Consider the following 27,408-nt stretch of genomic DNA (forward strand, 5'->3'; position numbering starts at 1 on the left):
TTTTAAGCAATAACTTTTCTCTGCGAATAATATCGATCGGTTTGAAGTTTTAAAAACATGTTGAGGACTTATATTTAATAGGTTGCTAGAGCAACAACAAGCATTTGATTATTGTAGCAACAGTGTTTGGAGCTGCTTTTGAAACTTGGCAACGATACAAAAGGATGTTACTTACTTATATATAAATTTGAATACAAACTAGCATTACAAAAATATTTTCAGTACAATACAGATTTCGAGATAGTTATATGTATATATTTGTTAAGCGAAAGGAGGAAGCTCTCTCTTTAAAGCTAAAATCATGTCGCTGGTCTACATAACACATCACAATGAGAATATCTTTGATATGGAACGCGAGCCCGACAAGCCGCAGGAAGCGAGCTTAGAGGTTCATGGTGGGTAGAAAGCACAAGGCTATGAGGCGACTGTCTCTAATCTCACTCTCACTCTCTCTCTCTCTCAACAGCTACATCCAAGAAGGCAGCCAAGTTCTCCAAGGGTCTGCGCGATCGTCTGAGCATGGAGTACAAGAAGCATTCGATGATTACGCTTCAGGATGGCATGCGTCTGCTCACGGATGCCAAGAAGTCGTATCATCGCACCATGGGCTGTGCCAATGTGCCGCTGGATGCGCCCTGCGCTTATCTGCGCAAGAATCAGGGCGTCAAGTGGCGTCGCGAGAATCTGCACGTGTGTCCCAAGGGTGCACAAATGCCGCCGCTGCCGGCAATTGGCAAAAAGGAAACGAAGGCCGATATGGTGCCCAATTTTGTGCTGCGCAATATCAGGTGTGCACGGAGCACTGTGCGCTGCCCGCCGCCGCCGCGCTACGTGGACACACCCGTGGGCACACGCCAGAATTTGCTCAACTCGGGCATGGTGCCGCAGTTTGTGTGCCGCAAGGACTTCGGCAAGGTGCCCGTCTACATTGAGAAGACCAAGAAGATGCTTAAGCAAATGCACGGCGTTTGCTGCAAGGAGCAGGCACGTCTCATGGAGCTCTGCGGCGGCATGAAGCCGTCCGAATCGATGGAGGCTCTCACTAAACCGACGCGTGCCGACGGTGCACCACCCGAAATGCCCGGCATGCGCGTCATGGATCAAGCGGAGCGCAACGATATACTTGTTGGCCTGCGCGCCCATTTGAATGAGATGACCAAGAGCTATCAGTCCATGTCCCTGCTGATCGACAGCGAGAATAAGCGTCAGCGCAAGGGCAAATTGGAGAGTGATCTGCGCCAGCTCGAGCAGGATATATTGCTGCTAGAGACCAGTCCTATAATTTATGTTTCACTGTATTAACCTATGTACTGACACACACTCACACACACTAAAGGGGAGCACGCACGCACGCACACACACACGTACACACAAACGTACACACACATGCACACTTAAAAAGTACGTTAAAATAAAAATTTAACGGCCATGTTCTAAATTCCGAAACCTTGTCAAATCCGCAAAGTTTCGTAAATACTCAAAAAAAAAACTGGCTGCCTAAAGAATTGCGGAATTGATTCGGCATCTGAATTTGGAATGGCTCGCTTCATGTTTATGCATCCAACAGCTCCAAGGTGTACGATCCATGACAGCAGGGACACAGCAGCACGCTGCCCGGCGCATAAAGCTCCAGGAGCAGCTGCCGCTCCAACAAAGCCGGCCGTCCGCACAGCGTGCAATAGTGCCGCTCCAGCGTGGGCAGCAGCTATGGACAATACAAATATATGATATAGATCTTGGATAAAGGCACATAAGTTAGCCCACGCCCACCTGCACATAGGAAACGCTGCATAGCTGTTGATCCGACGCATCGGCCACTTCTGCTCTATCGGGCACATTCAGTTTCAGCTGCAGCTGCTCGAAGTGCACCTCCATTTGGGCCAGGAAACGTTTTATAACCGCATGGGGCGCTTGCACCCGTTGCAGCTGCCGCTGCTCCAGCTGTTCCCTGATGCGCACACTCTCCGCCAGCTGACATAGTGCCGACTGGCGTTGGAATGCCGTCAGCTCCGTCTGCAGGCTGCTCAAGTACTGGAGACGCAGTCGCATATGCGTGAGGGCCAGCATGGCCAACAGCAGATGCAGCTCCTGCTCGAATTGCTCGAGCAGCGTTTGATTGCGTTGATGTCGCTGCATCTGAATGAGCGCATCCAATATGTGGTACTTGAGCTGCAGCTGCTGCAGCTGGGCTTCGGTGGCCAGATCATCGAAGGCAATCATATCGAATGGGGCATAGTTGATATACTCCTCCAGCTGGGCACATTGAAAGATCTCCAGACGCATGTCCACCAACAGATCTCGACAGCTGTTGATGGGCTGGGTGGGATTGATGCGACGTTCTAGCTGCACCAGCGCCTGGCTATTCTGGATTCTGCCCACGCGCACGTGGAGCATATGACGAGTCACCGTCTTGTTGAGCAGAAACTCCTTGCTGCGCGTGTACAGAATGGTCAGCAGATTCTTGCTGGGACTGCAGCACAGGCCGACTGGCTGGTAGTTTTCGGCATCCTCCACACCAATCGGCCGCATGCTGGCGCTCAGCTGGTCGGGCTTATGGCTGAGCTCGATGTGATATAGTTGCCCACGTGCCGTGACCAGAGCATAGTTGCAGTTCTCCAGAGCGCAGAGACCTGTGTGTGTGGACAGAAGTTTTTATTATCAAAATGTACAGCAGATGGTTGTCTGTAGCTCACCCGTGATCTTCATGCCACCTGCATGCAGTCGCGTCTCCAGCCAGTCCCCCTCCTCCTGCTTGGGCATGCACCAGATCAGCAGATGCGCCGCCTTGCAGCAGGCTATATAGTAGCAATCGCGCTCCGAACAGTGGGTAATCAGGGCCTCCTGCAGGCCCATATGATCCGGGCGCAGCCACAGCGTTTTCACCAGACATAGACCCTCCTCCGCCTCCTCTTCCGATGTGCCAAATCTGTACAGATGCACTAGGCCGTTGTGATCGCCCACAAGCAGTAGATCCTCGTAGATGTGCATAAAACAAATGCGACCCAGGAGCGTCTGCAGCTCGCTATGGTCCAGGACAGTGGCTGCATTGGCGCACAGGGTCAGCGTCCATATGCTGCCGGCAGCTGTGCCCAGGACGAGCACATAGTTGCCGCTGTCCACTGGACGCCACGCAAACATGGTTATCCAGCTGCGATCCACAAATGCCTGATATTGCCGGAATGTGTTGATCTTGATGGCGGGCACTTCGTATGGTGGCTGCAGTGTATCCCGCAGAGTTGCGGTCACGTTGAGACCCTTCTCGTACTGTCGCCAAAGCGGCTGCTCTGGATTTTTGCGCAGCAAATGCAGCGCTCCATAGCTGTTCAATGTGCCCAACAGCATTTGGCCATTGGGCAGCGGTTGGGTAGACAATTTGGCGGCCAACCAATTGGGCAGCGGCACATCCTGCGAGCAAACAGCCGTGTAAGCCGGCTCCAGGCTGAGCTGTTGCATCTCCAGCACATTGCTGCTCTCGTAGATATTCTGGAGATTCACCTGCAGCGACAGCTGGTCCAGTGGTCGCTTCTTGTTCGCACACTTCCAGCTGGCCACAACGTAGGGAAAGGGCAGCTGAAGGTTCGACTTGCTGTTCAATTCCAGGGTAAGCAGCTCCGTCTTGGACCCGAGCAGCGAAATGCAATCGCCATCCGTTGTGTAGGCCACAAAGTCATGGACAGTCTCCTGCCTGAGATCGCTCTTGGACAACAGTTGGAATGACATCGCTGCTCCAGCTGCGGCAGAAAGAAGGAAGGAGTGGAATGGAATAAGGGAGGCAGATGCACTGAGCACGAGATTATCTCTATGAAAGGTAAGTTACGTGTAGCCAATCTATTATGTATAAAACTAAAGCATCAGGCGTCTATTACGTGTTTCATCCATAAAAAAACTAAGTATGAATTTCATAAAAAACCGGGCAAGGTCGAGTAATATAGTATCTATAAATGAACATTTTCATAACTGGCCAATCTACTTCAATCTAATTTTGAAACCTATGTATGTAAAATTTAATACACATACAGAAATATAACATGTGCATACATATGTTTTTTGCTCCTGTCATACAAAACGTTCAACAAGTTTACTTCCTGTAAAACCTGTTGCTTAGCGCAGCCTCTCTATTCGATTCTCATTAATTCAAGTAAGGCTTACAGTTTGGTGCTGCGTTGATAAATAAAAAGTAATATTTTAACAAGTTGGGCAACACAACATTTTATCTTTGATTGTGCTTTAACTCTAATTTACTCTTGTCCTTTCTATCTCGCTCTTACTCTCACTTTACTGCTATTTGTCTTGTTCTTACTCTAATCCACTCTCTACTTCTTTTCTTTCAGTAATGCCTCCATTTTTCTACTAATTAAGCTTCGTAAGTGTGTATGTGATTTTATGGGTAAGTACATAATTGAATATACTTGTAGCTATATATACCTTTATAAATTAGAATATATGTATATTGGGATGCATATATAAGAGTATATATTAAGGCAATTCAGACGGGTGACTTGCTAGTCTTCCATTTTTTATTGCTGAGAATTATCATTATCATCATCATGATTATTATTATTAGTTCTTCATATTACTTTTTTGTAAGTCTTGAGCTTTTAGTTCTTTTTCCTTATCACATTGCCGGCAGACGCAGACGCGTACAGAGCGAGCAAAACAAATGCGTGAATTTCACATGTCGCCCGTCTAGACTTTGCCTCAGTTAATTTGGCAACACACACACACACACACACACGAGCCCTATGTAAATTTTTTATATATGTAGCTCGTTTTACACTCACCTTTGTCATCGCTAGCGCTTGCTTCAGTAGCTTTTTTCATTTCAAAGCGCTCAGTACGGTGGAAAGAGAGCTGCTAGGCAGACGTAATTAATAGACAATGTCAGCTAAGAATGGCGTCGAAATGGTAAAAAAAGTTGCCGAATTTATATCCAAAGGCACAAGTTTCGATCGAGTCACACAAATGGTAAGTGGACGCCAAATATTCGCGGAAAGAAAAGTGCAAAAGCGACGCACCAAACAGCTGACATCAAGTCTCGATATTATATAAGCTGTGTTATCGATAACGCGCCGCATTTAAACTGTTGCAGGTGAAAATAACAAAAGGCGGCGAAGGGCGCTGCGTGGGTGAATTTATTGTCTCGGCCGAGCACCTGAATCGCCTGGGCTCATTGCATGGCGGCCTAACGGCCACTATTTTGGACAATGTAACTACGTACGCACTCATGTCGAAGGGCTCACATCCGGGCGTCACATCCAGCCTGAGTGTGAGCTATTTGGCTGCGGCAAAGCCGGGAGATTGTATAGAAGTGGATGCCAAGACGTTGCATGCAGGCCGGAAAATGGCCTACATTGAGTGCGTGTTGCGAAACAAAGCGGATGGCAAAATCATTGCCAAGGGCGGTCAAACCAAATACGTGGACTTTAACACGTAAACGAGCTAATTAATTTAGTTATGAAATTAAATAAATAAGAGATAGCTAACTCTGAGCTATGCTCCATTGCTATCTCTGCTAGTGACGTCACAGCTTATAAGCGAAGCCCATAAATGCGTTATCTGTTCATTGTGAAAGTCGTGACTTATCGATAGTTGGCAGCGCCCATCACTTGCACTTGTTGTTATTGTTTTTGCATTGCCGTTTACACGTTTCGTAACAATACAAATATGGGAACGCGCAAAAAGGGCCTGGAATTTGCAAAGCACATCTCTGAGATTATAGCTAAGGCTACAGGTTTTGAGCGGCACCTGGAAAAGGTTGGCAATAGACATCGAAAGCCGCTTGACACGTTTAAAACCTTGTAGCTTTCACTAGGTAAAAATTCTGGACGGCGGCGATGGCCTTTGCACAGCAGAATTCACCGTGGCGCCGGAGCACCTGAACAAAGCCGGCGGCTTACACGGCGGCTATACGGCAACATTGGTGGACATGATAACGACCTATGCCCTGATGTCCAAGCCCTGTCATCCGGGTGTGTCGGTTGACATCAACGTTAGTTACCTGAAGTCGGCCCGTGTGGGTGACGAGGTGCTCATTGAGGCAAACTTGGTGCGGGCCGGAAAATCGCTCGCCTTCATCGATTGCCAGCTGCGGCATAAAAAGGATAACTCTGTGATAGCCAAGGGCACGCACACCAAATACGTTAACTTTCAGCAGTAGATAGTGTGCTAAGTTTTGATACTGTGCTTTATTGTTACATGTGTAGCAGTAAATATTTAGTTAATTAATTAATTAATTGCTTTGCTCTGTGCGCGTCTTGGTTAGAGTTGTAGGCGGCTTCCGTCGATTGGGAGAATGTCTATGTGACGTATCGCGTCAAGATTCCTTTTGCAACTGCATTTGTGTGCGTTAAAAATCGTATATTTAAAGATTTTCTTGTTAAATCTAAATGGAATCCGCCTTTTAGTGTTAATGTGGCTACTAAGTTTTAGGGGATTTGATTAATTGTTAAGTCGATATGCAAACTGCCGTGTCCAGTGCCCAGCTCAGTCGACCGGCTTGGTCATGACCGGGCAGTGCGGGCAACAGGCCTCCGGAGGTGTCATCGGTTCGATGCCCGGCGGGCAGCTGACCTCGCCGCACTGTTGACGCAGACAGTTCACCTGGCCGTGGAAGCAATTGCATTTGGTGCACACATCCGGCGTCCAGACCTCGTTGTTCAGCCGCGTGGTTCCCTTGTCATCGACGCAGTGGCTGCGCTTGGGCTTCACAACAGCGGCCTGTGGAGCAGGCGCCAGCTGCACAACCTGGGCAACGGGTTCGGCATCGACAGCATTGCAGGAGTCCTCGAGCTTGCGCAGTTTCTTGTGCAGCTTCTTCAGCTCCTTCTGGAAGCTGCCAATGAGATCCTCCAGGCCGCTAACGCGCTCCTCGTTCACTTCGTATAACGCCTCCAAGGGACTGTCATAGCTCTCAGCGGTGGGCACCTCCGGCTCGGCATCACGCTTCCGGCGCTGGCTACGCTTGGTGTAGGTCTGCGGCACAAAGGATTCGAAGAGCGGCGGCAGGCTGTTGCAGTTGCCGCACTCCTGCCACAGATAGAGATTGATGCCCGGAATGTCCTCGCATGGCTTGTAGCCGCCTTGATGCTTGGCCAGAATGAACACGTTTTCGGTAACCTGATCGAAATTGTCGCCCACATCGCACAGCACACGGCCCAAATTGGCCTGCTTGATCTGCACCAGCTGTTCGGGCAGGAAGACGCCCGGATTCTCATAGTAGAAGCGATCGCCATCACGCAGGCGTCGGAACTGCTCCACCAGCAGGCACTGGAACAGTGGACCCACCTTGCCGCCCTCCACCTGATCCTCCAGTATGCCGCCCAGCCAGACATCAATGTTATCCGGATGGCCATAAAGTTCACGCAACTTCTGCCGTATATCCGCATTGGTTATCTCCCCGGCCAAATCCTCAAAGTTCGCAGCTTCGGTCAGATTGCAGAACTTTCTGTAGACATTGTAGCCGGGTATGCCATGATCTCGTCCACGCTGAATGTTAATGGCAGCCAAGTCCAGGGCCACAGCGTGCGCCGTCTGGAACAGTTTCTCCGTGAGCTCCGTATTCAGATTCTGATCGGGCTTCTTCAGCTTGGCGGGCACAGCGAGCATGCCGCGCATCAGAGGATCCACACCGCCCTCATAGGCCAGACGCCAGGGCGCAAAGAATGCCTTGTGCAGCTGCAGATGTCCCTGCGGTATCGGCTGGAAGCTGGAGTTCAAGCGATGCAGTACGGGATTGATGATGGTATGGCCAAAGCGCAAAGCCGCCGTCGCAAACTCGTTGGCAATGCTGGGATTCAGCTGGGGATCGTAGCCACGATATTCGCCCAGCTGGGCCATGCCGCTCTCGCCGATGATCAGCGGCAGCCACTGCTTGTAGGTGATGTGCTGCATCTGGGCGCCGACAATTTTGCGCGCCTCCTGGTAGAGCGTGTCGCCGTCCCAGTGTGGATTGATCTCACGCAGCTTGCGGGCAATGCGATTGTGTTCGCGCATCCAGACCGTGTGCATGGCCAGCAGACCGACCTGTTCGTTGACGCGTATGTCGCCGGACACAAAGCAGTTCATCTGGTTCTCATCGAGATTGCGGCGACAGTCCATGCCGTCCTGCGGTGCGGCAAAGGGCAGCATGTCCTTCTGATTGGGGAAGTGCACACCGACGCGCAGCAGACCCTCATCGGAGCTCAGGTTGCGCAGCTCCTGGGCGAAGGGCGTGTTGTAGCCATACATCTGGGAGGCATCAATGTAGGAGGTCAGCTGGTTGATCTGCTCGCGGTGCTGCACGCTGTCGAAGAACAGCGAGGTCATGCCGGAGCCGCAGATGGCGCTGGAGCGCACCACATCGATGCAGCGGCGGTTCTTCACGCGCGGATCATTCGGAGGCACCTCAATGGGGTAGCAGGGCGGGGCCAACTCGCAGGTCTTCTTGCAATCGACGCCGTCCCAGCTCTCCGAACTGACCGAGGGTATGGCATGATCCAGATCGTGGTCGAGAAACTGACCCCACTGCATGACCATGTGGGTAATACGGGCATCGGGCGTTATGTCCTTGGTGGCCACCAGCGAGGTGGACACCAGACGTGCGCTCGGCTTGGGATGACCCGCATACATCCGACCCTTGGTCCAGCCCACGGGCATGCTGAAGCCGTTCTCATAGATGGGTGGTGCCAGTCGCCTGAAAGCGGTCAGCGAAGCGCCCCACGTAGGATGCATCAGATTGTTGCAGGTGCCCTCAATGCTGCGATATCGCGAATGGAAGCACATGTCCGTGCAGTTGGGCATCTCGCGATGCTCCATGCAGCCGGATAGCTCCGCCACCAGATGCAAATGCTCGCGCGATAGCAGATCCCTGAACTCGTACTGTTCGCTCTCCATGGTCAGATTGTCGCCGCGCTGCACATGCTTCCGGATGTTGACCAGCGTGCGCTCATAGATTTCCGCGGCACGCGCCAACTGCCTGGCCTGACCCGTCGGGAAACGGAAGACGCGCAACAGATCGCCGTAGTTGGGTGGGGCACGAGTCGAGCGATTGGAGAAGAGCATGTCCAGGGTATTATTGATGGCCAGGTCGATCTCCTTGGCTGCCTCGGCGAAGGCGATGCGCACATAACGATCTCCAGGCGCCAGGTCCACATTATTCCTGCATTGAGAAAGGTATGGAAAAAAATAAAATAAAAAATTAACTTTTGCTTAAGATAAAGGATTGATAGTAACCTGAAAACTTTTATCGCTCCTGGAGCTAGGCACCGAATACCGTAATTAAAATTAAAAAAATAGAGCGACTTTTCACATTTTCCCCCAGTTTAATTGCAATTAATTTCTCCAAGCTTCAGAGGTTGCTTAAAACGTCGTTGTCTAATAAAAAGCCCGAAGTGAACTTATCTTTTTACTTTAATTTGTTTTTTTAGTTTAGTTTTTCTGCTCCTCGTCTGGTTGTGGCCGGCGGCAGTCGCTGACTTGGCAACGACCAGAATTATGCCACACACTTTTTGTTGTTGGTTTTGCTGCTGTTGTTGTTGCAGAAAGGAAAATCCGCGCCAAGCTCTGGGGCCGAGAGCTACAACAACAGGCGGCATTAACAACAATTCATGCCTCGCATTTCTCTATGGCGTTGGCGTTGGCGTCGCCGTTAAAGGAATTTCCCTTTGGAAACTTTCGCTGTGTAAACTTTGCCATTGTCGGCGTGGTAGGTAATAACTTAACGACCATAATACACCCTGTTGCACCGCCAACCACCAGCCACCAGCCACTGGCTCAGTGCTTACCACTATCAACTATTGCACTACAGCGACTAAATGGCAACCACTGCCAGCCAACTACATACATATTTCTCACCCCCCCCCCCCCTCGCTTTCTCTGCGCCCTTCTGCCGCTGCCGTTTTGTGGCTGCGCTTTTTCTGGCATGCCGGCGCGTTTGTAAATACTCTAGCAAATTGTTTAAGCTGGCTACCTTGAATTTGTCATGCAGTTTGCCAAGTCTTGCATAAGTATAAAATAGTTTGAGAAGGGCGCCTGTTGAATTCGCGCAATGCGATTCAAAAACCAGTGCTGCCAATTCTAATCTTGGATGCAGACATTTAAAGCAAGCAAAAGTACTGCCACATTAACGAAAGAAACGGCAAACGCGTAAATCAGTGCTGCCAATTAATTTGGCTGTAAATTTTTCATGCAGGCTAGCAAAAGTGCTGCCACGCGTGAGAAAATACGATGTGAGCAGCAATCAGTGCTGCCAATCAGGCATTTTTAAATTAGATTTGCTAAGCTGTCACTTTGAAGCTGCCAATTTGGCAATTTTTGCGCCAGATTTGGAAGAAAGCGATTCTGGCTTTCTTTATATGTAATGTGCTTATTATTGGGCCATTTTTATATATTGGCCTGACTACTTTTGGTATTAAAAAGTGTACTTTGCATAATTCTGAGTGTTGAAAATAATTTTAAGTGCTGCGTTTTGGAAATACGCCCATTTCTAAATCAAGCCCACTTCCTTATACAGACATAAAAAGGATCTTTTTATTTAGTTAATAAAAATATCCTAATTAGACCGGATTTTATATTGAACTTGGACATTTTTTTCGTTAGGTTACAACCAGAGTTATTTAATTATTATTTTTATATCTCATTTAAACTAGCTATTATTATTAGTTTTTGTTATTTTATTATTTTATATATATTATATAATTTTTAAAAAAAGTAAGTAAATATTTGTTGTGCACAGGCAGTGTATATTAAGAGTCTATCTGCCTGTTACTCAACGATGCATTTGTGTGTCTTTTCTTGGCTTTGCTCCCAGTGTGTGTGTGTGTGTGTGTGTGTGTGTGTGTTTGCCACATGCTGTGGCAATGGCAACGTATTTCCGTGGCCAGCATTCCCGCCATCACCTACGTCTGCAGCAGCCCAGCAGGCAGTAACAGGATAAGCTTTTGTTTTACGCCAGCATTACCCGCAACTTAGGCGGATTTCAGTAGCTGCTGCTGCCTTTTGCCATTGTTCCTGTTGTTGTTGTTGTTGTTGCTGCTGCTGGCTTTCAGCGGTTTTCGCTCACTTTTTGTTGTTGGCTGCCAGCTAGGTTACCATGCCCCCCCTCCCCTCCTTTCTCCCCCGCACACAATTCCGGTAGCCATTCTTGGTCTGTGACTCAGCATAGTTTTTCACTTTTAACGTTTTGCGTTTTCGTTTTATTTTTTTTGTTTTGCTTTCAATTTTGCTGGCTTCTTTGGCGGCGCTTTACTGTGGTCTTGCGACTGAGGCTGGGCCCAGGCGTAATGAGTAAAGTTTCTAATGCTGCTGGCGCAACAACCTAAGCCGCCCCCGCAGCCTCCGCTACTGCCAAAGCGCCCACAGCTGCTGCGAACTAAATGATGCGTACACACACACACACCCACACACACCCAGGCTCATATGGAGAGGCAAGCAGGTCATATGGAAGACCGGAAGATTGCTCCGGTTGAGGCGCTCTGCTTCTTGCATTATGCATTTAAAAATTTTGTGCTGCGTAAGCGACACGCCTTTTTTCTGTGCCACAGTTCCGTTGAGTTTGGGGCTCGGCTGGATGATTTGTGGGCTTGCTTTGGCTTACCATTTGTGCGGCTTTTGCTTTCTCATTGCCGCAGAACTGTGAGGGGGGAGGAGGGCGGAGGGGGGTGCACAAATTGATTTACGGCCGCATGCACGTTGCATGCGTCTAGCATTCGTCTTAGATCCAAGCACAAAAATCTCCCCTTGAAGAAAGCTGGCGCCAGACTCATGAACAAGTTGTCAACTCAATTTCAATTTGGGCAATTTGGACAACTTGTGCGGTTGTCTCATTCCCTTTCACAGTGTGTCCGTCCGTCTGTCTGCCCGTCCGTCCATCCGTCCGTCCGTCCGTTGGTTTGTCACGTTTCTTGTCCTGTGTTGGCACGTTTTCCAAGGCTGCCAACTGGCACAGCAACTTTTGTGCTTTCCTCGCCGCCTTTTGATGTCTTTTAGTGCATATTTTATATGCAGTTTAGCCAGCGGCACAGTGGGACGAATCTCAGCGAACGCGGTTTGTTAGAAAAGTTCATCAATAGTTGATTTATATGCAGGTGTTTCCTCCAAAGCCCCAGCGAGCACTTTAATCTCGGTAAGTTAAATTCAGCTAATAAATATGTTATGCACCGCAGGGAATCAAGTCAGCCAGCCGAAGCATAGTTAACTCAATGTTTATTTTTAACTTTTCAGTTTTTGTGTGGCGCAGGGAAAACTGTCCAACTCCCTACTGCGCTCAGTTAAATTAGTTTCATTTTCTGATTGCCTTAAGTCAGTGTGCAGTCGCTGAGTTCCTAAAAAGTTATTTCCAGCGAATTATGTGAACTGCACAGTGGAACCAATTGTACGAAGGCTTAACACAATTAAGGTGCATAGCATAAACAAGTCTCTGTGTAACTTCAGTTTATTTTCCTTTTAAAATAAAAGACAAGTAATAGTGCTCTAGGAGGGAATGCTAGACTAGGAAATAACTTAAATCTAGTGCAGAGCTGCCTTTACAAGCATTCAAACCTTTTTCCATACATATAAACACGAAACAACACACTTCTTCTTCGCCCTACCATACAGTATAGGAAATCCAGTCTTGATTAACTTCGGTCTTTATGGTCTGAACTTTATGAAATTTGAAGAGCTTAAATATGACACACAAAAGTATGTATATACCAAGGCGCAAGGCTCTACCTTTAAAATTGACTTTGTTTTGCAATATTGGGATTTATGGAAGGAGGTATCTAAATTGTGAAATATTCTTAATCTGTGTAAACTATACGAGCACCTACATTACAAGTTTAGTGCATCTAGCTCTTATAATCCTCGAGTTATGCTTAAAAGTTCATGTGTGAAATCGATATTTATCGATATTAGGGAAATGGTAGAAAACGTCGAGAAAAAAGTGATAAACTTATTCTGCGTATATTATACGAGAATATATATTTCAAATTTAAAGTCTCCAGCTATTGCAGTTTCTAAAATCAGGCGGACAGGCAGACGGACAAAACTAGATCGACTTAGTACCTCGTCCTAATTAGAATATATCATATACTTCATAAGGCATACTTTGACGCAAGACCAACATTCCCGTTTTTAACCAAAATTCTGCTTAACAAAGTAAAATAATTTGAGTATGAGCCTATATACCCTTTTTTTCACCAGACTTCAGGTTGTAAAACCGGCAGAGTTTGAACCACAGTGTTTCACTTGTGTGGCTTTTTTTGTGCTCAACAATTTTTCAATTAATTAAGCAAGTTTTGGCCCGCTCTTAAATGCGTTTTAAGTGCAGGCCGTCTTTTGAGGGCTTTGCGACGGGCCCGCAAACAAAGTTTCCTTTGAGCGAAACTTGAGTCTGTGATTTTTGATGGCGTCCAAAATGGCTGCTGGCAAACTCACCTGATGGTAACCAGGGCGGAGGCGGTGGCCCGGCCGAACTTATTCTTCAGCTGGCACTCGTAGCGTCCACCATCGAGAATGGTCACATTCTTGACAAACAAACTGCCGGCGCCGCTTATTTGATATTTCTCAGTCAATTGGACGTTGGGATCGATGAGGCGACCATCGCGCCGCCAGACAATCTGTGACGCAGATGGAGAAGGAAACAAGTCAACAAGTGGGAAACTTCTTTTTTTATTGAGTACTTACCTGCATGCCGTCTTCGGGCTGCTCGGCCTGGCAGGGCAGCTCGATGGTGGTGCCCGTAATGGCCACCAAATTGCTGGGCTCAATGGCCAGGCGCGGCGGTGACTGTGAGTGCTCCACTTTAATCGTTGCCTCCGCGCTCACCTCGCCGTTCTCGTTGCTCGCCGTGCACCGATAGACGCCTAAACGCGCACACAAATGTAAACAGCCAAGTGGGTGTGGGTGTGGGCGTAGGGGGCGGGGAGTGGTGTGCACTTACCTGCATGCTGCTGTTTGGCCACGCTAACCACCAGCTCGGTGTTCTCGTTCTCGAGCAGCAGATCCGCACTGGCGCCGTCGCTGGCTAGTGGCAGTCCATTGAATTGCCAGGTTATGCTCGGCAGCGGATTGCCATCGGCATCGCATTCCAGCACAAAGGCTTTGCCCAGTTTGATTGTTTGGTTTTGTGGTGCCATTAAAATTTCGGGTAAATCTACAAGCCACAGACGCAACGAGCCGTATTTTGAGTGATTTGAGCAATTTCTATCGCTCCAAATGGCAGCGAGGACACAAATAAAAAAAAATAGTGGAGGGGGGGGGGGTGGGGGGAAAGGCAAACCAGCCAACGGTCAGTTTTCTATGCGTTCTTTGTTGTGCTTGGCCTCCGTTTTGTAAACATATTTTTCATTGCATACTTTTTTGGGCGTCGGGTCGCCATTTTGTGTTTGCTCGTTGGGTTAATTATGCCGGCTCGCTGCTTGCGCAGCCACGCCCCGGCCGCCACGCCCCCCTTTTACAAAATGCGTGCCACACTCGACACATGCACACATAATAGTTTATAATTTTTGCACTTAATTTGCAAAATAAAGCGCACACTTTGCACTTCATTTTGTGCTGTGACCACAAATTATAATGAGCCATTGTGATTAAGGCGCCGTTGACTGCACAACAGCATATTTTCAACAATCCAACAGCCCGGCCTCAAACCTCTCTCCCTCCCTCTCACTCCCCCTCTCTCTGTCTCTATTTGATGCCATAAAAAGTACAGTCACGTCGCAGTTGGTTGGCTAAGAAATTAAAGATATTAAGGCAAAAGTTTAAATACACTTGCACAGCTCAGTATTTATGGCAATGGGCATTACGTGCGGAACATATTGCGCTTCAATTTGGCTTCAATTCAGCTTACTGCGAGCATACAGATTTATATAGATATGTATATATATGGTTTTTATGTAGTTTATAAATCGTTTATCCATTGCTTTGCATGCTCAGTGTGCTCGATTATTTATGATATGTACTCAAATATATATCAGAAATTTCATTTGTTAAGAACATAAATAACTAAATGCGCATCAATTATATTTGAAGGACAAGGATATAAAAAATTGAGGAAACTAGAGAAAAACCTGGCCTATAAAACCTTTGCAAACAAGGGAAGACCCCATAATACTTACAATGAAAATAAAAATCTTAGAAAATCAACTAGGCTGGTGAAAATCCTTACCCAAAAACGATTTGCGAACATAAAACATTGCACAAATTCGAGAAAGCCCCTATTCATAGACTCTTTATAATATAGGGAATGCCCATAAATATCAGTGAAAACAAAAACATAGAAAAAGGCACAAACTCAATAAATTCTCTACATATTTTTTGAAAGTAGAGAGGAAAAAACATCGTCCCATAAAATCTTTACAAAATGTTGAATAAATATCAGTGAAAATCTCTCAGTATCTACAGAAAGTCCCTATACATAAATTATTTGTAAAATAGGGAATATCCATAAATAACAGTGTAAGCTAGAGAAAACTCCTTCCTATAAACTCTTTTTAAAATAGGGAATACCCATAAGAATCAGTGTAAACTAGAGAAAACTCTTTCCCATTAACTCTCTACAAAATATTGAATAGCCGTAAATATCAGTGAAATTGGCAGACATAAAAAATCGCAGAAACTAGAGAAAGCTCCTACACATAAATCCTCTGCAGAATAGGGAATACCCATACGATTTTCAAACAAAAATAGCTGTTTCCAACCAATTAATCTTAAGCTCTGACCGTTATACAATGCAGAGCAATAAAAATACTTGGACTCTATATAAATGGTAGTTGACTTAAATCATGCCGCTGATCGGACGTGGAAATGGACAACAACAATAACAACGGGAATGGGAACGGGAACGGGAACTGAATAACGAAGTTATAAACGGACCATTGCGGGTTTAAAAAGCCGGCAACTCGATACAAATTAAATCGACTGCAAATTGTGTTAAGCGCGACAGTTGTGGCTGTGTGTGAAATGGAAACGCAGCCAGTGGAGGAGCCACATTAATGTTACCCAATCTGGACACATTACAGCTCCCAGGGGGTGGAGAGGGGGGTTGGGGAGGAGACGTCTACTCACCCTTGACTTCGATGCGGGCGGTGGCCTGGACACTGCCCAGACGATTGTGGGCCTCGCAACGATACGTGCCCGCCGTCAGTTGGCTGGGCTGGAGCAGGGCCAGGCTGCCGTTGGCCAGCAGCTGCAGCTGGGACGTGGACTGGGTCAGCTGGCGTCCATTGACGAACCATTGTATGTCTGGCTGTGGCCAGCCGCTGGCAGCGCAATCGAGCAGCACGTGCCCGACGCCATGCAGTGCCACAATTTGGTCGTGCGGCTGTTGAATGAAACGAGGTGGCGCTGGTGTCGCCTCCACATCCACATCCGCAGCTGCATCCACATCCGCATTCGCTGCCCACACCTGATTGCCGCTGGCGTTGTCCACGTGACCATGCAGGCTGTCCAAACTGTTGTCGGCATTGCTGCTAACCATTATGCGTACCGGCTGCGACTTGATCTCGCCCATTTCATTGCGCGCAATGCACTCGTAGATGCCAATGTCATTTGGGGCGACGCCGTTGATGCGCAATACGCCGCTCGGCAGGACCAGCATGTGCGGCGCCAGCTCCACACCGATTTCGTTGGTGTTCTGCATCCAGATGAGCTCCGGCTTGGGCTGGCCAACCACCGCGCAGGGCATGTCCACGGTCTCACCTTCGCTGGCATGCGTGTCCTGTGGCCCAACCAGCAATTGTGGCTTGGCTATGTTTAGGGATTGTAAAAATCAATATTCAATATTATGCTAAAATGACATTAGATTTTAACACAACTTAGCCAATATGCATTAAGCTTAAAGCTCTATTAAACATGTGCTTTTAAATAGTTGCTAAGTTTCTTTGCTTTGAATTTAAAAGGCCTTAGTTGATCTTAATTCATGTGCTTTCAAATGTATTGTTCTTTACTTTTTATCCTCTGTTATTATTTTTAAGCTTTCGTGTGCTTACAAAGCTGCTTAGATACCGATTTAATTAATTTAAAAAATATTTTGCTTTGGATCATTTTAAATGTTATACGTCCGCTTTAAATATTTCAAGAACTTTCACGTTGTGCTTTGCTGTCAATTGGCATGTCTGAAGTTTATTTTAATTCATGAAGAGCTTTTATGTGATTTCAAAATTATTATAATTTACTCTATTACTACTATTAGTTTAAGCTTCCATGTGCTTTCCAAGCTGTGTAAATACCTAAATAATCTATTTCATTGATTTGTTTTAAGCTATTTGAGCTGTTTTAATTGGGCTTTAAATTATTTAAGAGCTTTCACGTGCTTTAAGGCTGAGTACATAACTAATTGATTTACTATACTTTTTTAATTTTGTACTTTGTTTGTACTGCTTTCTAGAGCTTTAATGAGCTTTTAGGTTGTGTACAATGCTTATTGATTTATTATGTTATTTTATTGTTGTATTTGAGCTTTTCAGAAAAGCTTCTTTGCGCTATTAAGTTATAAAGTCATGAGATCCAAGTTCTACTCATGTATATCAACTATGTGTTTTTAAAACATTGTGGCTAGAGCTGATTAAGTTTTAAAAGGCTTCTCTAACTTATAAAGCTTTCAAATTTTATTGGTAAAGCGCCGATTTCAGCTCGTGTCATACTTACCGCAATGGAAATGCAACTCCGTGAGGCTGGAGAAACTCAGACGCTGCAAGGCGGCAGGCTGTGCACAGGACAACGTGATGCTCATCAGTTGACGCTGTGCGTCCAGATTCCAGCGACGCCAGAGCGAGTAGACACCGCAATTGCAATCAATCGGGTTGCCATCCAAACGCAAACGCTTCAGGCTATGCAATTTGTTGAACATATCCAGCGGTAGACTGCTCAGCTTGTTGTTATGCAGAAAGCTGCAAGGGCCAAGAAAAATAAAGGAAACCTTCGACGAAAATCACGCAATTAACGAAACTTACAGTCGATGCAAATGGGGTAAATTGTCAAAGAGACCAGCGGGCAGTTGCCAAATGTCATTGTCTTCCAGATAGCTAAGGATGGATAAAAAACAATAAAAGTTGAAGTCAACGTGGCGTATACGCGATTTTTTAATTAAACTTGAACTCAAAGTGTGCTCCACTATCTACTTACAGCGCCTCCAATCTCGGCAAATGCTGAAAGATGCCGGCGGGTAAGCGGCTCAGCTGATTCTTGTTCAAATAGAGGAACCGCAACGCCGTCAGCCCCTTGAAGGCATCCTCGTGCACATAAGCCAGCTGGTTGTCATTCAGGAAGAGCGTCGTCAGTTGGCCAAGTCCATTGAATGCTGTCGGAGGCAGCTCCTCAAACTGATTGAAGCGCAAATCTCTGCAAAACGACAGCAATGAGACAAAAGGGCAAAAAAAGGACACATAATAGAGCTGAGTGGGGGGTTTTTTTTTGTTTGTGTGTGGGGTGAATTGCATTCCACTTTTTGCAAATTCCATTTTGCTTGCCGCAATTTGCTGCAAGTTGTTCCCTGGTCGGACATGTGTCATGGCCAGCGTGTTTGTGTGTGTTTGTGTGTGAATCTGTGTAACTGGGTGTAACAATTAGTGCGTTACTTGAGCACACAATCAACACTAAGGGGCGTGGCACAAATGCTGAAATACTCGAAAACTCGAGAATAAATTGAAAGAAAAAATGTCCTTTGAAGTGTCGAACAAAAGCAAATATGGACAAGAAGGGACAAAAGTGGTCAATAAATTGGGTTTAAATATATACGAATACCCAATTAGAAACTTGGATGCATAACAAATATTCAATTTTTAATTATAGCTAACAGGCACAATACTTGTTAGAGGAACTATACAGGTGACTCGGTTCGGTTTCTAGCTTATGTATGTAGCATTGTCGACTATTCTAAATAATTAACAGTTTATATTGCATTGCATTGTTAATTAAAAGGCCGGCAAAAATCCTCTAACTGAACCCTCCACGAGGGTGCTGGCTGGGCAATGGACACAGCAGTTGCCTACCCTAACATACCCAAAGGTAACGCTGTGTCTAGCGAAGGTTCTGGTGAAGCACTCTCCGGCGGCTTTGGCAAGTCGGAGATACGTTAATCAGACCGTGGTTAAGAGGTGCCTGGCGGCAGGCTAAAAACGCATGTTGTACTTTAATGTATAAAAAAATTAATATATGGAGGCTTAGAAGAGGGACCCTCGAACTGGGCTATCAGCCCAAGTGGCGAGGGAATGCATTGAACATTTCAGTGGCAATCTAATAAAGTGGGCAACATACACAACATCCTTTCTATCGAGAAATCTCTTGCAAAGTCCCTAAACATCCTTTGTGAATGTGCAGCATTTACTTGGGATACGAGGAAGCATCTGAACAAAGAGTTCGTCTGCCCAGCTCAGGTAAGTGCTTCCTCAGCACAGCTGTCTCTTTCTTTGGTGAGTAACCCCTTTAATTTATTATGATTATGCATATTTTATATTATTATTATTATTATTATTATTATTGTTACTTTTATAACCTGAGCCCATTCAAAATGGATAAGAAGCGTTAAATAGTGGTATGAACAGGCACAATAATGCATCTCCGATTCTACTCTTTATAGTATATATATTCTTGGTCGGCATCAATAGTCAAGTCGATTTAGCCCTATCCGACTATCTGTCCGTCCGTCCGTCCGTCCGTCCGTCTCGCCGTCTTTCTGTATAAACGTGTTGATCTAAGATCCTTTAAGAGCTGAAAACTTGATTATTTGAATGTAGGTCGTCCTAGTATTCGCACAGTTGCTTGTTAACGATAATCGATAACTCTGCTCATTTCCAAGCAATCGATAAAAGTTGATATCGATATATTATTATATCATTTCAATGATTATACACGCAATTTCCTTCAGAAACTTTTTCTGCTGTTAATATACATTTCACATTATGAAAGCTCAGTTATTTAAGGCATGGGCTTTATAATCTGTTTGTAGCTTCTCCGTGTTGCGAAAGGCAAAGTAAATACTCATTTAGAAAACATTTTACACACATTAAAAATTAATTAGGAAAAGTTGTGTGCCGTAGTTTTTATGCTTAGCGACAGCCCAACCAAGCGATAAGCCACACACGCAGAAACATGCCAACAATTACACACACACACACACACACACACACTTGGACACACATAGGGGCTAACCCACAAACGGATCTCCCACATATGTTCGCGATTCGCGACCTCCTAAACTTGCCGCCTAATGGAAACAAGTGAGCGACGCGGCAAAGCTAACGACAACAGCGGCAGCAGCAGCAGTAGGAGCAGTAACAGTAGCAGTAGGAGTAGTAGCAGTAGCAGTAGCAGTAGCAGTAGCCGTAGGAGCAGCAGCTGAAAAAACTTTCTAATCAACTCTTGGAGTTTGCAGTGCAAACAACAACAACAACAACAAAAACAACCGCTGTAAGTTGAGCAACAACAACAACTCGTTAGGGCGCAAATTCAATGCGGCAGCAACAACAACAAGCATACCACCAAAAAAGACAAAACCAAGTGGTAACCGTTAGCAACTTTGAGGCATGCATGACAGTTGGATACCCTGCTCAAAACAAAAACTCTGCACAGAGTGAAAAAATCGACAAAGTAATCAGCTTTCATCGCAAAAATTTGTTCCTGACTGAAATTTTTTCCCAGTATTTCAAGTAGGCCGCGAAAATTGGATTCAAGTTTTTTCTGTTGTGTTTTTCACTTTCATGAAGCTATAAGAACGAAAGAGCCCCAATTTACGATCGACGATAGGTAAGTGTTCTTAATTTTGCATTAAAATAATACATATATATTCGCAACTAAGCACAATCTGTGCTTAAAACAAACCCAGCTTAAGCTTAAATAAAAATGTATCTTAATCTTGACTCTAGACCATATTGAACCTGCTGTAAGATTCATTTATCCTGGACTTAAATTGTTTGCAAATTGCAACCACATTTAAGATTTAAAAAATTGTTCCATTTAAATTAAGCAAAATTATGTTTCGAATCATAATTGTGGTTCATTGATGTGGCAAACCAGATTCACGGAACGAACCAGAAGTTCTGAGCTACTGAACATATTCATTTTCAGCAGATATTTTGATATGAATATGCATCAAAATTGTAATAAAAGAAAAAAGTATTCAATTTTCAAACTATATGCAATTTATAACAGGCAGCAACAGCACGTTGTTAGCATAAAAGTTTGCTCCGAACGAAACTCAAAGTGAAAATTATACCAAGGTGGCAACGCCATGCGCTGGCCAGCTTCAGTTACCGTTAGCTACGGTTGCACCCAGTTGCCGTTACGGCTGTAACTGTTGTTGCCTCTGCTGCTGCTGCTGTTGCCAGCGATAATTATAGCACAGGTTTTTGGCCAGGAGCAGAAGGAGCCAGGAGCCGGGAGCAACTGGAGCTGTAGCCACAGTTTAGTCCTCGTTGTCTAAACAAAAATTATGTTTTGTGGCTACTGCAAACATGCAACGCACGGAGTGCAACAACAACAACAGCAACAACGAGTAGCTAACCCTAATTGGTGTCAGCGTTCAGTGCGTGGTTGTTCGGGTGTGCGTGTGTGTCTGTGTGTTAAGTGCATATGTTTCATGTGTGTGTAAATTGCAACTAAAGACGAACAAAAAAAAAATGGCAACACAAACAACGCACGACAACGAAAACAACTTAAAAATCCAGAACAACACTAAAACCACTCACACGTACAGCTTGAGGGCTTCCACACACACACGCACACACACATGGGCACAGACAGTGACACACACACTTATACACACGGCGCCCAAATGTTGGCACATAAACAAAGGCGCTGCCTCTGTCAACGTCAACGTCGCTGCTCTACGGCTTGGCCCGGACCCAGACCCGGACCCGTGCTGGTCGGTTCCTGTGAAAAGAACCAAGCCCTCGGGCCGCTTCTGTGTGCTGCATGCCGCATGCCGCATGCCGCTGCCACTGTGCCCCAACATGGCAACCGCATGCACATTGCGGCCTCTGCTTGGCCTGAGGATGCTTTAACGGGGCGACAGGGTAGACAGGGCGGACAGGGAGCGACAGGGTGGAAGGTAGTTTGCAATGCAACAACGACAACGATTTGTAAGTTGGCTCTGTGCATATCCTGCATGGCCCGGCAATGCCAGCGCGGTTGAACGAGATGCCTTTGTGCGCATACGAAGGCAGCTTGATCCACTTTTTTCTTTTGCCCAACTCTTGCAACTCCATTAGCCCCACAAGAGAGAGTCAACAACTCGCTGTGTGCTGCTCAGTTCCAACTCCACAAGTGACAGCAGCCTGAGTGATAGAGTGTCAGAGGAGCTGGCTACTCTACCGGCTAAGCTGCGTAAATATCTTGAGACAGTAGATCGAATAATTACAGATCTACGGAGTGCTACAAAAGTAGAGCAGTAGTAGGAGTAAAGTATACGACATATTAGCAGATGTGAGTCCTCATTTAAATTACAACTAATTTAAGATTTAAAAACCTTATTTATAAATTAACTTCAGGTTATATTATAACGTTTATATATTCATTTGCCAACACTGAACTGACTCTCAAGCAACAGTTTTTACTTGACAGTGCTGCCAGTTGGGTACAGCTTGTGCAATGTGGCAACGCTGCAGTGCAATGTAATGTAACCACATAATAAGCAAATGGGTAATTGGCAGCACTGTCAAGTATTTTATTTCCCTTTGAACACAGTTGCGCCAATTTGAGTTCAGTGTTGAAAAGTGATTGTTATAAACGTTACAATGTAAGTACTTACTACCATAACCTCTTTAAACAAAATCGTTTTCATGGCTGCGGCAGCACTTATTCAACTCATCTGCAGGAAAGGACTTCTTCAAAAGTTTCTCTAAACCAACCAAAGAGCTCTAATTAAAGTGTTAACTGATTTTAAAACAATTTAAATTTCCTTTGAATTGATAAAGTTATAATTAAGATGATTTAGCCTGCTTGACTTTCCTTTTACTGCTCGTGCTCTTGTTTTGTTTCCCTATCTTTATTTTGATAAAATTGTACTTGATATTTGAAACTCGTCAATAATAGTTTATATAGTTAACTGTTTAGTTACGTATTTGCTTTTAGCTCTAACTTTTGCAAAAGACAAGAAGCTCTTGTGTCAACTAGCTTATTGACTTTTTGAAATAGTAAACCAGACAGCAAATTTAAAATTCTATTCGCAAGTTTCAGAGCCACTGTGCACTGATTTTTTATATGTCCCCAGCTGCTGCTCCTACTAACCCCCCCCCCCCTCTCTCTCTCTCTCTCTGTCTCTCTGTCTCTGTCTCTCTATCTCTCTCTCTGTTTCCCTGTCTTTGCTGGCGCTGCTCCCAATGCCCTTTTGGACGTGTGACAAACGATGGTCCACTCAATGCACATACAAAAGAGCGTGAGTCCTGTTTCTGAGCCTAGTCAGCAGCTGCCATTGCTTCTGCTCCTTTTGCTGCTATCTATGCGTGTGTTTGCATATGTGTGTGTGTGCGTGTGTGTGTCCGTGTGGGTGTGCGTTTTGTGCCAGTTGCAGGCGGCATAGTTGCGTGTCAGTTGCGCAACTATTTGTCGAGCTTCAGTCCGAGCTAAAAAAAAAAAAAAAGGACAGCTCCAAAGACTCTTACTACCCATTTCGTGCCGTACTCAAAGCTGACCCGGAACGCAGCATCATTTCAATCAGCAGGCAGTCGCACTTAAGCTCATCGAGCCACATCTCGTCGCCGTTGCAAGAAAAAGCATTTTTTGTGCCTGGCCAACAGCAGACTTCAAAGTGATTTTCGTTAATAGCAGGTTTTCCTTTTTGTTTTATTTGGCTTTTCAAATTTCCAATTAAATTTATGCGCATACACAGAAAACACGCATACGCCATGTTGGCCAGCATTTCCGTCCTCCTGCCCCAGCGCACATCCTGTGTCTCATGCTGTCCATCAGGCATCTATGTCTGCACTTAATTAATGCATATTATTGACAAAAGCATAGCTTGTTCGAATATGTTTGTCTATTCACGCATGCATGCACTCACACGTATGCATGCACACATACAGACATGCAATTGTTACGTATACGCTTTGATGTCCGTGCAGAGGGAATTTATGGTTCACCCACAAAACTGGAGCCAAACGTTGTGTTTCGAGCCACAGCCAGACAGTAAATTCTATGAAAACAATTATTAGTGTATAGCTAACGGGTTAACCAACACTTGTATGAGTACGACCCCCTTTCCCCCCAACTGTGGGCGTGGCTCGGTTTAGGTGCGGCAGAGCAGCTTGCAAAACGTGTCGCGTGGCTTTACAAATTTGATTTCAATTAGTTGTCCAAATTAGTGAGGCAAAACCGCAGCAACTAAATTACTGAATACGAATTTCGATTTGAATCAGTGTTAACAACTGACGCTTCAAAAAAGTAACTGAATCGGATGAAAAAATAAATTATAAAAATATACATTTAACTAGCTTAACTATGTAATAGTCTTTTAGTTGTATCTGTTTCTTTATTAATTTCCCAACTTAGTATCAGAGTTCATTTACGCACATCCATCTTTTATCAACTCTGCGCAAAAAGTGACTCTTCTCCTCTTCTCAACACTGTCAGTCTAGTGATGAGTAAATAGCTAAGATCATTAACATTTATGCAAATCGAATTTACTACTATATCATATAGCTTCCATTGGAGCGATTGATCTAAAATAAAGTTGTATGAAAAAAGTTTTGTTTTGTGCTTGTGCTTAGATACTGGAGAATCATTATGAGCATTATGAAAAGGTTGTGTCTGCACGGGTATAAAGTCTTTGGCTTGAAGAAGATAGCCTTTATTTCTCGTCTTATTTATAAAAGTTTTGACAACATTTTCTTTGCGGATATTTATAAGCTTTTGTATTTTTTAAATGCACTTTCTGCCTAAGTTATTACGCTCTAGGAGTTAACAATCATTTTCTTACAATTTTAAATAAAAATAGAACAAATGGGAGTTTCAAAATTTGTTGTATATAACCTGTTAGTCTTACTATTATTCGTCGATCAGTCAGTCCCAGGTGATGACCAGTTGTGGAACTGCAGCACAGACATTGAATTTGCTTCGAGCAAAAGGAGCTGCCATACTCTCGACCAGCGGCGCTCACCTGCGAGCGTGGATGGCTTTTCCAATGAGATAACCACGGCACCCTCGGACATGTCCCAAGTCCATGTTCGAGCTGATGAGCCTGCAGCCCGGACACAGAGCGACAACTCTAACCAAAACTCAAGCAACTTTGATGAGGACAATGGTAAATTCCACTTTCTAGTAACCGGCGGCTATCGACCCGAACAGGATGACCTGGTAAAATTTTTAGTTTCGATACGAAGTATCCAATCGTATAAATTCTTTGGTGACGACCATTTTTGTGGCGGCTGTTTAATATCTAAGAAAGATGTTTTAACAGCAGCCCATTGTCTGTTTGATAGGTATGTCGTCACGGTTACTAAAAGCACTTCACATCTAATTCTGACATTGCAGTAGCCAAACGGTTCTACATAGAAAAAAATTAAGGGTAGTTGCCGGTACACCGCGTCGCCTATTGAAGACAAGTAGCACCCAAGAATTAAAAGTGAGAAAGGTCAGGCCGCATCCAGAGTACTCCGCTTATACAATGGCCAATGATATTGCCCTTTTGCGTCTCAAAGGCGAGGTGCAGCCAGATGGAAGTTTTGTCGCTATTATACCCCTATCTGACAAGTATCCTTCGGCTGGATTGAAGTGCACAGCCATTGGGTGGGGTGCTATTTTTGAGGTAAGTCTCCAAACGGAAAATATGAAAATTCTGAGCTCCTTTTTACATGGATATTACAAATAAGATCAGAATGAGAGAATTGAGAGATGACTCCCTATAGCAAATTTATCGGCAATAAGCAGACTAATATCTGATTCTCATTAACATCTGCATTTCCAGAATGGCCCATTACCCGACGAAGCAGTCAGCGGCGATTTGACTATCCTTCCAAATGAGCATTGCTATACATTTAGCGATCTTGAAGGCATGATATGTGCCTCGAACCCAATAGAATACGAAGTGGACGCCTGCCAGGGCGATTCGGGTGGACCGCTAATTTGCGCAGGAAATGTGGTGGGCGTTGTCTCCTTTGGCGCCGGCTGTGGTAGACCGAATTCCGCCGGCTTTTACGCCGATGTGCACTACCATCGCAATTGGATAGAGCGTAATGCAGCAACGTGCCCATTGGCGTCCTGGTTTCCGCTTCCACTGATCACGCTGGCAATGCAAGCTCTGCGAGCTCAGTGTCTTGGAATCAATCAGCTTTAAGGACCTCTTTAAATGCGATTCTGAGTTGTACTCTGGTAAATATGAAAATTCTGAGCACACCTTGGTGAAAGCGTTGGCTAAGTAGCCCGCTGTATAATGACGTCCAACCCGAATGACATAGTAGCCAGTGCTATTTAAGCTTTAGGTTGATGTAAATCGCCACTAAACTAACTACGGGTGCCTGCTTGTGGAAAATTTGTTCATTCATTTCCATCCAGGATAAATTTAAAATTTCAGCTTGACTTTCCATAATACAGGAATCTGATTTAAAATAAAGTTTTACGTGGATATTACAAATAAGATCAGAATGGGAGAATTGAGAGATGTATTTATAATTGTTTCCCAATAGTAAATTTAACGGCAATATGCAAAATATCTGATTGTCATGAAAATCTGCATTCCTAGTACGGCGAGGCAGTCAGCGGTGATTTGACTATCCTTTCAAGTGAGTAAGCAATGCAGCAAGGTTGTGTTGTGTGTGTGTGTGGGCGAGTGTGTGTTAGTGTATGCATGCATGCATGTATGCATTTATGTATGTATGTATGCATGCATGTTCAATTTCTAATAACAAACGCAGACCATATTGTCGCTGTGCTGCAAATTTAAATAAAACGAAATTCTGCCAAGCACTCGCCTCCTCGATTCTCAAAAATTCAAGTAGGCCTTGCTGAAATTCAGCGGCCTTTGGAGGCGCAACTTTTGGCGGTGGAGCAGGAGGCGGTGGCGCAGTAGAAGGTTGGGCGGTAAGTAGATATGTATGTACATATATGTATGTATGTAGATGTATGTATGTAGATGTATGTATCTACATGTATGTATGTGTGTATGTATGTATGTATGTATATGTATGTATGTATATGTATGTATGTATGTATGTATGTATGTATGTATGTATGTACATATGTATGTATGTATGTATGTATGTATGTATATATATATGTATGTATGTATGTATGTATGTATGTATGTATGTATGTATGTATGTATGTATGTATGTATGTATGTATGTATGTATGTATGTATGTATGTATGTATGTATGTATGTATGTATTTATGTATGTATTTATGTATGTATGTATGTATGTATGTATGTATGTATGTATGTATGTATATATGTATATATGTATGTATGTATTTATTTATGTATGTATGTATGTATTTATGTATGTATGTATGTGTGCATGTAT

The 27,408-nt window shown here is 44.9% G+C and overlaps 6 protein-coding genes across 6 annotated transcripts in view; 4 read left to right on the forward strand and 2 right to left on the reverse strand.

Moving 5' to 3' along the window:
* Window positions 1-40: 40 nt before the first annotated feature.
* Window positions 41-4,924, reverse strand: LOC135429438 (uncharacterized). The gene is made up of 4 exons (XM_064683737.1): window positions 4,782-4,924; window positions 2,694-3,731; window positions 1,771-2,630; window positions 41-1,705 (listed from the first exon to the last, which is right to left on the reverse strand). Exons 1-4 carry the CDS (start codon window positions 4,819-4,821, stop codon window positions 1,553-1,555), a joined length of 2,091 nt encoding a protein of 696 aa, XP_064539807.1. The 5' UTR covers window positions 4,822-4,924; the 3' UTR covers window positions 41-1,552.
* LOC135429439 (enkurin) lies at window positions 253-1,566 on the forward strand. Its single transcript, XM_064683739.1, has 2 exons — window positions 253-395; window positions 467-1,566. The coding sequence occupies exons 1-2, from the start codon at window positions 302-304 to the stop codon at window positions 1,300-1,302; spliced, it is 930 nt and encodes a 309-aa protein (XP_064539809.1). The 5' UTR covers window positions 253-301; the 3' UTR covers window positions 1,303-1,566.
* LOC135429442 (acyl-coenzyme A thioesterase 13) lies at window positions 4,826-5,539 on the forward strand. The gene is made up of 2 exons (XM_064683742.1): window positions 4,826-4,965; window positions 5,090-5,539. The coding sequence occupies exons 1-2, from the start codon at window positions 4,879-4,881 to the stop codon at window positions 5,432-5,434; spliced, it is 432 nt and encodes a 143-aa protein (XP_064539812.1). The 5' UTR covers window positions 4,826-4,878; the 3' UTR covers window positions 5,435-5,539.
* Window positions 5,540-5,597: 58 nt separating this feature from the next.
* LOC135429441 (acyl-coenzyme A thioesterase 13) lies at window positions 5,598-6,387 on the forward strand. Its single transcript, XM_064683741.1, has 2 exons — window positions 5,598-5,754; window positions 5,813-6,387. The coding sequence occupies exons 1-2, from the start codon at window positions 5,665-5,667 to the stop codon at window positions 6,155-6,157; spliced, it is 435 nt and encodes a 144-aa protein (XP_064539811.1). The 5' UTR covers window positions 5,598-5,664; the 3' UTR covers window positions 6,158-6,387.
* Window positions 6,167-27,408, reverse strand: part of Pxn (Peroxidasin) — a 39,496-nt gene continuing 18,254 nt past the window's right edge. Inside the window, exons 2-9 of the mRNA XM_064683743.1 lie at window positions 18,079-18,294; window positions 17,907-17,978; window positions 17,602-17,843; window positions 16,021-16,701; window positions 13,898-14,110; window positions 13,642-13,820; window positions 13,393-13,574; window positions 6,167-9,136 (exon numbers count right to left, since the gene is read on the reverse strand). Of these exons, the coding sequence (XP_064539813.1) occupies window positions 6,484-9,136; window positions 13,393-13,574; window positions 13,642-13,820; window positions 13,898-14,110; window positions 16,021-16,701; window positions 17,602-17,843; window positions 17,907-17,978; window positions 18,079-18,294 (4,438 nt within the window). The 3' untranslated portion in view covers window positions 6,167-6,483. The remainder of the gene's footprint in view (window positions 9,137-13,392; window positions 13,575-13,641; window positions 13,821-13,897; window positions 14,111-16,020; window positions 16,702-17,601; window positions 17,844-17,906; window positions 17,979-18,078; window positions 18,295-27,408) is intronic.
* On the forward strand, window positions 20,598-26,221 carry LOC135429504 (trypsin eta-like). Its single transcript, XM_064683825.1, has 4 exons — window positions 20,598-20,697; window positions 24,949-25,367; window positions 25,420-25,693; window positions 25,853-26,221. Exons 2-4 carry the CDS (start codon window positions 25,096-25,098, stop codon window positions 26,219-26,221), a joined length of 915 nt encoding a protein of 304 aa, XP_064539895.1. The 5' UTR covers window positions 20,598-20,697; window positions 24,949-25,095.

The sequence above is a fragment of the Drosophila montana genome, unplaced genomic scaffold (assembly GCF_035044405.1).
Source record: "Drosophila montana isolate Dmon_TW-CO22-7 unplaced genomic scaffold, ASM3504440v1 contig_2667_1, whole genome shotgun sequence".
Lineage (NCBI taxonomy): Eukaryota > Metazoa > Arthropoda > Insecta > Diptera > Drosophilidae > Drosophila > Drosophila montana.

Excerpts from the sequence above, each read along its gene's own strand:
- LOC135429504 (XM_064683825.1), top strand. The coding sequence starts at position 25,096 with ATGTCCCAAGTCCATGTTCGAGCTGATGAGCCTGCAGCCCGGACACAG. Across the intron at positions 25,368-25,419 it reads GCCCATTGTCTGTTTGATAG|TAGCCAAACGGTTCTACATA; the intron begins GTATGTCGTCAC and ends CTGACATTGCAG. Across the intron at positions 25,694-25,852 it reads GGTGGGGTGCTATTTTTGAG|AATGGCCCATTACCCGACGA; the intron begins GTAAGTCTCCAA and ends CTGCATTTCCAG.
- LOC135429439 (XM_064683739.1), top strand. The coding sequence starts at position 302 with ATGTCGCTGGTCTACATAACACATCACAATGAGAATATCTTTGATATG. Across the intron at positions 396-466 it reads AGCGAGCTTAGAGGTTCATG|CTACATCCAAGAAGGCAGCC; the intron begins GTGGGTAGAAAG and ends CTCTCTCAACAG.
- LOC135429438 (XM_064683737.1), bottom strand. The coding sequence starts at position 4,821 with ATGAAAAAAGCTACTGAAGCAAGCGCTAGCGATGACAAAG. Across the intron at positions 3,732-4,781 it reads AAGCGCTAGCGATGACAAAG|CTGGAGCAGCGATGTCATTC; the intron begins GTGAGTGTAAAA and ends TTTCTGCCGCAG. Across the intron at positions 2,631-2,693 it reads AGGTGGCATGAAGATCACGG|GTCTCTGCGCTCTGGAGAAC; the intron begins GTGAGCTACAGA and ends CCACACACACAG.
- LOC135429442 (XM_064683742.1), top strand. The coding sequence starts at position 4,879 with ATGTCAGCTAAGAATGGCGTCGAAATGGTAAAAAAAGTTGCCGAATTT. Across the intron at positions 4,966-5,089 it reads TCGATCGAGTCACACAAATG|GTGAAAATAACAAAAGGCGG; the intron begins GTAAGTGGACGC and ends AAACTGTTGCAG.
- LOC135429441 (XM_064683741.1), top strand. The coding sequence starts at position 5,665 with ATGGGAACGCGCAAAAAGGGCCTGGAATTTGCAAAGCACATCTCTGAG. Across the intron at positions 5,755-5,812 it reads TTGAGCGGCACCTGGAAAAG|GTAAAAATTCTGGACGGCGG; the intron begins GTTGGCAATAGA and ends AGCTTTCACTAG.